General features: G+C 43.1%; 1 protein-coding gene across 1 annotated transcript in view; it reads left to right on the top strand.

Annotated features, from left to right (window-relative positions):
- Nucleotides 1-10,204, top strand: part of LOC108788772 (melatonin receptor type 1B) — a 152,200-nt gene extending 141,996 nt beyond the window's left edge. The window contains exon 2 of the mRNA XM_018558631.1: nt 8,583-10,204. Within this exon, the coding sequence (XP_018414133.1) occupies nt 8,583-9,451 (869 nt within the window). The 3' untranslated portion in view covers nt 9,452-10,204. The remainder of the gene's footprint in view (nt 1-8,582) is intronic.
- The last annotated feature ends 430 nt before the right edge of the window (nt 10,205-10,634 follow it).

Below are 10,634 nucleotides of genomic sequence, written 5' to 3'. Positions count from 1 at the left end.
AAGGATCAATGCTATTCTCTTTATTTTTACATTTACGGTTTTTACATTTTAGTCTGGGGTGCCTCGAGATTTTGCCTACTTTTAAAGGGTGTTGTAACTGAAAATAGGTCGAGAAATACTGTTCTAATGTATGAGAAGGAGATCATATGATTTATCATAGGTTTGGCCACATTTAGGACAATGCACATGCTGGGACAACATATACATGATGGGACACCTATAGCAGCCAATGCCAAGATGACAAAGTGTGCCCTTCCTGGCCAAATATACCTATCTACATAATAATTCACATGCAAAAACCATGTTAGTGGCTGCTTATGTCCTTCATGCTACAGTTATGCACATTGTCTTAGCGCTGCTCTCTCTGTGTTCCTGCTTGTGTGAACCTTCACTTCCAACATATATGCCAACCTTAGATGCATGGACTAAAAGGTTTCTGTTTACCCTGATTATACTCACCCATTTCTTTTCACATATCTATAGTCCATACCAGTGAACGTTAAACGCCAGTGGTAGATTCTTATATAAAGCATGAAGCTTTCTACCTTCAGTAGCTTATTTGGGTTTAAAGCAGAACGCCAGGTAACTATGTTGCTGCTTCTGCTGTCACTTAATCACCAGATGTCTAAGGCTCTCCTGTCACTGAAGTATCCAGGGGACTCTGACAAACTGCTAAACATGAACCAGAGGAGTATGCTTCTTAGCTCCTTAAAGAAAACTTGGCATTTACACACTGTTAGTCCAAAACGTAGTAGTTTTTAGATTTTTGGATTTTAGTGTTTTATTATGTGTATTGTTCAGTGCAAGGTTCACTTATTCATTAGCGCCCAACCCCACCCACTTAAAAACACTGAATTCCACATTCAAAAAAACCATGCACAAGGAGCATGCTGGAGCATCTTTTCATCAGATTTGGTATCATCAACATTCCCAGGATCTTGCCTGAATGCCTGTAAAGTAATTCAACTCCCCAGGTGGAAGCGTAAGCTCAGGTAAGTATACCAACCTCTTGCTGCTTGCTCCCACCACCCATTTAGTGGTGTCTAAAGTCCAGGAATCGCAGGCGGGCTTACTGATCACGTAATCACTGATATTGGCAGTCAGAGCGGTCACATGACCAGAATCTGTTGGTGACAGCTCAGTCACTGTGCTGTGAGTGCTGAGTGAGTGTGCTCTATGCGTGCGAAAAGAAAGATCTACTTTAAAATACTGCAGATAGAAGCCTGGGATTGTCAGGGAACAAAGAAAACAGACAGAAACTTAAACTTGGACGTTGTCGGTGCCAAGCCAGAGATCAGATGCCAAAGCGGGTAGTCAGCCACACCAGGTCAGGGAACATTGAGAGCAGGATGAACAGAAACAATAGCCCGAGTCAGGAACCAGGAGATTAGTCAGCCAGGGCCTTACACAGAGAACAGGAACAACAGAAAAGCACTTGGTATATCTGAACACACGTAAGGGCAGATACTAAATGAACAAGTTGATCGCTAAATAGTGAGCTGGTGTTTGCAGTGCCAAAGGGGAACAAAAAGTGTCAGACACACTGCAACAGAAGACAGGCTGAAGCTTAACTGGACAAGGAAGGGTAAGAAACCCTGGCAGGGATTTAGAGAAGTAGAGTTTCATGGATGGGAGGGATCACCAATTGGCTAAGAAGTTTTTTTTAATCTTAATTCAGTCTATAGTTAATTATCATAGTGATGATATTAGTAGTCCATTTTCTATATAGGCTTTGTATGTGTTTATGTGTTATAAGACGTATTGGATATTTACAGGAAGTAAAACAAAGAGATACGTCATATATAATGTAATATTCTTATAGCTTTTTCTGGAAGCCACTTTAGCCTACAGAAAAGCAATATCTATATCCTAAAGCAGCCAACTTAAAACTGCATTATAAAAACAAGTTAAGTCTGATGAGGTATATGGCATTTTAAGCCCTCATTCACACTAGAAACGGCCAGCACGTACAGCTCCATGCTGCGTGCACGGCCGTATCGCGCAGCTCCCGGGAAGGACAGGTACTGCGTGTGATTAGTACGCAGCCCCTGTCCTTCTCTATGGGACTAGGTGCCGTACGCCGCTCTACGTTCACCCGCCCTGCACGTCCGTTCGGGTAAGCGTACTCGTACGCTGACAGGATGGATCCTGTCTGCGTCCGAGCCAGGAAACACGCACCCGCACGGACCTGCACTTGAGGTGAGCGTAGCGGGGCATATGGCCGCGTACTCCCATAGAGAAGGACGGGGGCTGCGTACTAATCACACGCAGCACCTGTCCTTCCCGGGAGCTGCCCGATACGGCCGTGCACGCAGCACGGAGCTGTACGTGCCGGCCGTTTCTAGTGTGAATGAGGGCTAAGAAATGCTGTACTATCTTTAACATTAACACTTTAGTAACACCAGCAACTATAGGTCTTGCTATAATTCTAGCACTGAGATAGGGGAGCTGAGGCTCTCATACACTGTCATTTGTCCATCCCTTAAAATCCAAAAATCCATAGCAGACCTGTATCTGGCATAAAGGCCCAATGCTATTCTCTTTATTTTTACATTTACGGTTTTTACATTTTAGTCTGGGGTGCCTCGAGATTTTGCCTACTTTTAAAGGGTGTTGTAACTGAAAATAGGTCGAGAAATACTGTTCTAATGTATGAGAAGGAGATCATATGATTTATCATAGGTTTGGCCACATTTAGGACAATGCACATGCTGGGACAACATATACATGATGGGACACCTATAGCAGCCAATGCCAAGATGACAAAGTGTGCCCTTCCTGGCCAAATATACCTATCTACATAATAATTCACATGCAAAAACCATGTTAGTGGCTGCTTATGTCCTTCATGCTACAGTTATGCACATTGTCTTAGCTCTGCTCTCTCTGTGTTCCTGCTTGTGTGAACCTTCACTTCCAACATATATGCCAACCTTAGATGCATGGACTAAAAGGTTTCTGTTTACCCTGATTATACTCACCCATTTCTTTTCACATATCTATAGTCCATACCAGTGAACGTTAAACGCCAGTGGTAGATTCTTATATAAAGCATGAAGCTTTCTACCTTCAGTAGCTTATTTGGGTTTAAAGCAGAACGCCAGGTAACTATGTTGCTGCTTCTGCTGTCACTTAATCACCAGATGTCTAAGGCTCTCCTGTCACTGAAGTATCCAGGGGACTCTGACAAACTGCTAAACATGAACCAGAGGAGTATGCTTCTTAGCTCCTTAAAGAAAACTTGGCATTTACACACTGTTAGTCCAAAACGTAGTAGTTTTTAGATTTTTGGATTTTAGTGTTTTATTATGTGTATTGTTCAGTGCAAGGTTCACTTATTCATTAGCGCCCAACCCCACCCACTTAAAAACACTGAATTCCACATTCAAAAAAACCATGCACAAGGAGCATGCTGGAGCATCTTTTCATCAGATTTGGTATCATCAACATTCCCAGGATCTTGCCTGAATGCCTGTAAAGTAATTCAACTCCCCAGGTGGAAGCGTAAGCTCAGGTAAGTATACCAACCTCTTGCTGCTTGCTCCCACCACCCATTTAGTGGTGTCTAAAGTCCAGGAATCGCAGGCGGGCTTACTGATCACGTAATCACTGATATTGGCAGTCAGAGCGGTCACATGACCAGAATCTGTTGGTGACAGCTCAGTCACTGTGCTGTGAGTGCTGAGTGAGTGTGCTCTATGCGTGCGAAAAGAAAGATCTACTTTAAAATACTGCAGATAGAAGCCTGGGATTGTCAGGGAACAAAGAAAACAGACAGAAACTTAAACTTGGACGTTGTCGGTGCCAAGCCAGAGATCAGATGCCAAAGCGGGTAGTCAGCCACACCAGGTCAGGGAACATTGAGAGCAGGATGAACAGAAACAATAGCCCGAGTCAGGAACCAGGAGATTAGTCAGCCAGGGCCTTACACAGAGAACAGGAACAACAGAAAAGCACTTGGTATATCTGAACACACGTAAGGGCAGATACTAAATGAACAAGTTGATCGCTAAATAGTGAGCTGGTGTTTGCAGTGCCAAAGGGGAACAAAAAGTGTCAGACACACTGCAACAGAAGACAGGCTGAAGCTTAACTGGACAAGGAAGGGTAAGAAACCCTGGCAGGGATTTAGAGAAGTAGAGTTTCATGGATGGGAGGGATCACCAATTGGCTAAGAAGTTTTTTTTAATCTTAATTCAGTCTATAGTTAATTATCATAGTGATGATATTAGTAGTCCATTTTCTATATAGGCTTTGTATGTGTTTATGTGTTATAAGACGTATTGGATATTTACAGGAAGTAAAACAAAGAGATACGTCATATATAATGTAATATTCTTATAGCTTTTTCTGGAAGCCACTTTAGCCTACAGAAAAGCAATATCTATATCCTAAAGCAGCCAACTTAAAACTGCATTATAAAAACAAGTTAAGTCTGATGAGGTATATGGCATTTTAAGCCCTCATTCACACTAGAAACGGCCAGCACGTACAGCTCCATGCTGCGTGCACGGCCGTATCGCGCAGCTCCCGGGAAGGACAGGTACTGCGTGTGATTAGTACGCAGCCCCTGTCCTTCTCTATGGGACTAGGTGCCGTACGCCGCTCTACGTTCACCCGCCCTGCACGTCCGTTCGGGTAAGCGTACTCGTACGCTGACAGGATGGATCCTGTCTGCGTCCGAGCCAGGAAACACGCACCCGCACGGACCTGCACTTGAGGTGAGCGTAGCGGGGCATATGGCCGCGTACTCCCATAGAGAAGGACGGGGGCTGCGTACTAATCACACGCAGCACCTGTCCTTCCCGGGAGCTGCCCGATACGGCCGTGCACGCAGCACGGAGCTGTACGTGCCGGCCGTTTCTAGTGTGAATGAGGGCTAAGAAATGCTGTACTATCTTTAACATTAACACTTTAGTAACACCAGCAACTATAGGTCTTGCTATAATTCTAGCACTGAGATAGGGGAGCTGAGGCTCTCATACACTGTCATTTGTCCATCCCTCCTCTCCCCTAGCTCATTCACATGATGCTTTGTAGTCTGTGAATCATTCATAGAATGAAAAGCATTGTGTGAATCGTTAGTGTGACATTGATCAAATTGGTTGCCCACATAATTAACAGATTTCTGATCAGCCCATCACTGGGCTTAACAGCCATTGGACAGTTGCTGAACAATAAGTGTTTAAACCCGGGTTATATCTCTGACAAAGCCTTACTTGAATTTAAAGAAACTTGAAAAAAGGCAACACCTACCTACCTTTTCCCTTTACAGAATATACTTTAATGGTATACAGGTATGTCCTCATGAACCCTTTAAAAAGTCCCTGTCACCTTGCCTTTCCAGGAAAAGGGGCATTGGTCTATTTAAACTCACCCTCTTCTCGAGACCCAGTTATATTAATTTTCACAGTGCTTAGCCCAACTGGACAATTTATTAGGCCTGAACACAGAGGTCATGATTGCTCCCTGTAAGCGCCACTCAGTATTTGCAATGGCTGGAACAAAGGAAGCATCTGCAGGGGGGAGCGCTGTGAAGCAGCTGAGGGTAGGCTTTAAAGAGACCCTATCCCTTTGGCCAGAATTAGCAAGGTGACAGGGTCTCTTTAATGACTGTGGAGAATTGATCTATGTCCCAATTGGCAGGGCAATCTCACACAAGAGTGTAAATACCCACTATTTTTTAGCAGTTCCAAATGGGGGTGCATTCACCAATGGGCTGTTTCAGTGTAAATTTGAAGTTGGCGAACCATGAAGGTATCCTTATTCTCACTTCCTCCAAACTCTGTGATTATGAGGACTGCCCGCTCAAGACACACATATCTATATACATTATATTGTCAAAAGTATTGGGACACCCTCCAAATCATTGGATTCAGGTGTTCCATGAAATGTCCTTGATACTAAATATTTCACGGTCACCTGTTAGTGGTATTATAACAAAGTGGAAGCAACTGGGAACAACAGCAACTCAGCCATGGAGTGGTAGGCCACATAAAATGACAGAGTGGGGTAAGCGCATGCTGAAGCACACAGTGGGCAGAAGTCGCCAACTGTCTGCAGAGTCAATAGCTACAGACCACCAAACTTCATGTGGCCTTCATATTGGCACAACAATAGTGCGTAGAGAGCTTCATGGTATGGGTTTCCATGGCCGAGCAGCTGCATCCAAGCCTTACATCACCAAGTGCAATGCAAAGCGTTGGATGCAGTGGTGTAAAGCACGCCACCACTGGACTATAGAGAAGTGGAGACGTGTTCTCTGGAGTGATGAATCAGGCTTCTCTGTCTGGCAATCCGATGGACGATTGGTGGTTGCCAGGAGAATGGTACTTGCCTGACTGCATTGTGCCAAGTGTAAAGTTTGGTGGAGGGGGGATTATGGTGTGGGGTTGTTTTTCGGGGGTTGGGCTTGGCCCCTTAGTTCCAGTGAAGGGAACTCTTAAGGCATCAGCATACCAAGACATTTTGGACAATTTCATGCTTGAAACTTGAAAAAAGGCAACACCTACCTACCTTTTCCCTTTACAGAATATACTTTAATGGTATACAGGTATGTCCTCATGAACCCTTTAAAAAGTCCCTGTCACCTTGCCTTTCCAGGAAAAGGGGCATTGGTCTATTTAAACTCACCCTCTTCTCGAGACCCAGTTATATTAATTTTCACAGTGCTTAGCCCAACTGGACAATTTATTAGGCCTGAACACAGAGGTCATGATTGCTCCCTGTAAGCGCCACTCAGTATTTGCAATGGCTGGAACAAAGGAAGCATCTGCAGGGGGGAGCGCTGTGAAGCAGCTGAGGGTAGGCTTTAAAGAGACCCTATCCCTTTGGCCAGAATTAGCAAGGTGACAGGGTCTCTTTAATGACTGTGGAGAATTGATCTATGTCCCAATTGGCAGGGCAATCTCACACAAGAGTGTAAATACCCACTATTTTTTAGCAGTTCCAAATGGGGGTGCATTCACCAATGGGCTGTTTCAGTGTAAATTTGAAGTTGGCGAACCATGAAGGTATCCTTATTCTCACTTCCTCCAAACTCTGTGATTATGAGGACTGCCCGCTCAAGACACACATATCTATATACATTATATTGTCAAAAGTATTGGGACACCCTCCAAATCATTGGATTCAGGTGTTCCATGAAATGTCCTTGATACTAAATATTTCACGGTCACCTGTTAGTGGTATTATAACAAAGTGGAAGCAACTGGGAACAACAGCAACTCAGCCATGGAGTGGTAGGCCACATAAAATGACAGAGTGGGGTAAGCGCATGCTGAAGCACACAGTGGGCAGAAGTCGCCAACTGTCTGCAGAGTCAATAGCTACAGACCACCAAACTTCATGTGGCCTTCATATTGGCACAACAATAGGGCGTAGAGAGCTTCATGGTATGGGTTTCCATGGCCGAGCAGCTGCATCCAAGCCTTACATCACCAAGTGCAATGCAAAGCGTTGGATGCAGTGGTGTAAAGCACGCCACCACTGGACTATAGAGAAGTGGAGACGTGTTCTCTGGAGTGATGAATCAGGCTTCTCTGTCTGGCAATCCGATGGACGATTGGTGGTTGCCAGGAGAATGGTACTTGCCTGACTGCATTGTGCCAAGTGTAAAGTTTGGTGGAGGGGGGATTATGGTGTGGGGTTGTTTTTCAGGGGTTGGGCTTGGCCCCTTAGTTCCAGTGAAGGGAACTCTTAAGGCATCAGCATACCAAGACATTTTGGACAATTTCATGCTCCCAACAGTTTGGGGATGGTCCCTTCCTGTTCCAACAGGACTGCGCAACAGTGCACAAAGCAAGGTCCATAAAGACATGGATGACCAAGTTTGGGGTAGAGGAACTTGACTGGCCTGCACAGAGTCCTGACCTCAACCCGATTGAACACCTTTGGGATAAATTAGAGCGGAGACTGCGAGCCAGACCTTCTCGTCCAACATCAGTACCTGACCTCACAAATGCGCTTCTGGAAGAATGGTGAAACATTCCCATAGATACACTCCTAAACCTTGTGGCAGCCTTCCCAGAAGACTTGAAGCTGTTATAGCGGCAAAGGGTGGGCCAACCCAATGTTGAACCCTATGGACTAAGACTGGGATGCCATTAAATTTCATGTGTGTGTAAAGGCAGGCGTCCCAATACTTTTGGTAATATCGTGTATATGTTTCAAGTGTACCGGTAGAGGTTAGGCCTTTATTATTGGTTAACCATGTTGTTACTGCACATTATAAGAAGTCGTCATGAAAAAAATCATTTTGTGTCCTCATATCAAAGAAGCAACAACTTCTGCCTGGTCAAACAAAAGATGCAACTGCTTAACTGCCCATGCTTTTCCCTTAGTGGAAGTGACCTAAAATTAATCTATCGATTCCGCTTTAGCAGTGGAAAAGGCAAGATCAACAGTTCAAAAATTGTCTTTGATGATTTCTGTTTTGTTTTATCGTTTATTCATTCAAGAGAATCTTTGACATATGACCTCCTCAGGGTTGGAATCATGGAGCTTGTTTGAGTTATTCTTTGCTTCTGTGGAAGATAAATGTACAGCTGGATACTAACCTAATGTTTCTTTTTTCCCCACAGGTAATGCCTTTGTAGTAAGTCTGGCCTTCGCGGACCTTGTGGTGGCTTTGTATCCCTACCCATTAGTGCTAATGGCTATTTTTAAAAATGGATGGGCACTTGGAGAAATGCATTGCAAAGTCAGTGGATTCGTCATGGGCTTGAGTGTTATTGGTTCCATTTTCAACATCACAGGGATTGCGATCAACCGCTACTGCTACATATGCCACAGTTTTGTCTACGACAAACTCTTCACTGCATGGAATACAATGCTTTATGTGTGCCTCATTTGGGCTCTCACTGTTCTGGCCACTGTTCCTAACTTTTTTGTTGGCTCATTGGAGTATGATCCTCGCATCTACTCTTGCACATTTGTTCAGACTGCAAGTTCCTCTTACACCATCACTGTGGTGGTTATCCATTTCATTGTGCCAATCTCTGTGGTGACCTTTTGCTATCTTCGCATCTGGATTTTGGTGATCCAAGTAAGGCGGAAGGTCAAGTCAGAAACAAAGCCAAGGATGAAACAGACCGACTTCAGGAACTTTCTTACAATGTTTGTGGTGTTTGTTATTTTTGCTTTTTGCTGGGCTCCCCTGAACTTCATTGGCTTAGCTGTAGCCATCAACCCTACAGACGTGGCCCCTAAGATTCCAGAGTGGTTGTTTGTTATGAGCTACTTTATGGCTTATTTCAACAGTTGCCTTAATGCTGTTATATACGGACTGCTTAATCAAAACTTTCGTAAAGAATACAAAAGGATTTTAATGTCACTGTGGATGCCAAGACTGTTTTTTCAGGAAATCTCAAGAGGGGGAACAGAATGCCCAAAGAGCAAACCTTCTCCCGCTCTGAACAATAATGAGCAGGTGAAAACAGATACTGTGTAACTCAACTGTGAAAGGGAGAGTGGTTGAGAGCCATTGAACATGCACACCAGTTTATTTTCATTTGCATTGCCTCAAATTCATATTTTTGTATCTGAAATTAAAATCAACCTCAGAATAATATTTTTATATATCACATTAATTTATAAAAAACTGAACTTGTTTATTTATTTTATTAATAAAGAAATTCAGATATTTATTGTTTTATAGGGTTAGGGTTATCTTGGTGTTTTTGCTCAGTCCCTTGTTTTATCATGTTCCAATGCATGGAGGTGTAGCATTAATCAGAAAATAGACAGGCTGTGGGCATTCCTGGGTAGGGGTAAGGTGCGCCTGTCTAAAGGTTGTTGGGTTGCAGGAAATGCATTTTATCTCTGGGTTAGATTTAGGAAATTTTCCAGTACACAAAAACTCTTCAGCTGCAAGCATTCATAAGAGACCATAAGTTTAAAAAAAACATGCAATGAATGAACCATACAATTAAAACAAATACTTTCCATTGAAAAACATGTATTTTTATTTTATTTTTACTACATGAATGAACACTTTATCCTTAAAATATTTCTTCTTTAAAGATGGAGATCTCATATCTATGTGGTGCTTATTATAAAAATAATTTTGGGCTTAACAGTTAAATATTGTTTTGTAGTTCCAAAAAAAAAAAAACATGAATGTATCATAGTTTATTTTAACTATTATTTGTATGCCTTAGTTATGAATGAATCAAAAATCAAATGATTTACCATTAAATGATGGAATGTTCTTGATATTTTGCTCTAGTTTGTATTTTATGTTGATGTTTGCTAAAAGGGGTAGCTGTCCAAAGACATGCATTTCCACTGGTCACACAGGGACTAAACAAACTTTTTCATAAATCTGATTCCCAGTGGGACCTAAAAAAATATTAAATTAGCACTACCTCCCCAGCATCGAAAAGCACCAGTTGCTAGAGGTTTGCTAGAGGGTCCTATAATCCCCCGGTAATTTTTTTGCAAGAGACCCACCTGTTGGGTAATAAAACTTTAGCCCTGCAGGGGAGATGGGTATATAGAGCCTTTCATGCCACCTGCTCCTCTTATGCTAGGGGGGTGGTCGTTCTCTCCCCTAGACTAAACAAACATTCAAAACTTGGTATCTGGATGGGAACAATAATTATTGTTGGCTGACTGGAGTTTTAAGCTTCAAA

The sequence above is a fragment of the Nanorana parkeri genome, unplaced genomic scaffold (assembly GCF_000935625.1).
Source record: "Nanorana parkeri isolate BGI_ZX_2015 unplaced genomic scaffold, ASM93562v1 scaffold350, whole genome shotgun sequence".
NCBI classification, from domain to species: Eukaryota; Metazoa; Chordata; class Amphibia; order Anura; family Dicroglossidae; genus Nanorana; species Nanorana parkeri.
Note: the sequence above shows the minus strand (reverse complement) of the source record. Positions and strands in the feature narration are given on the sequence as shown.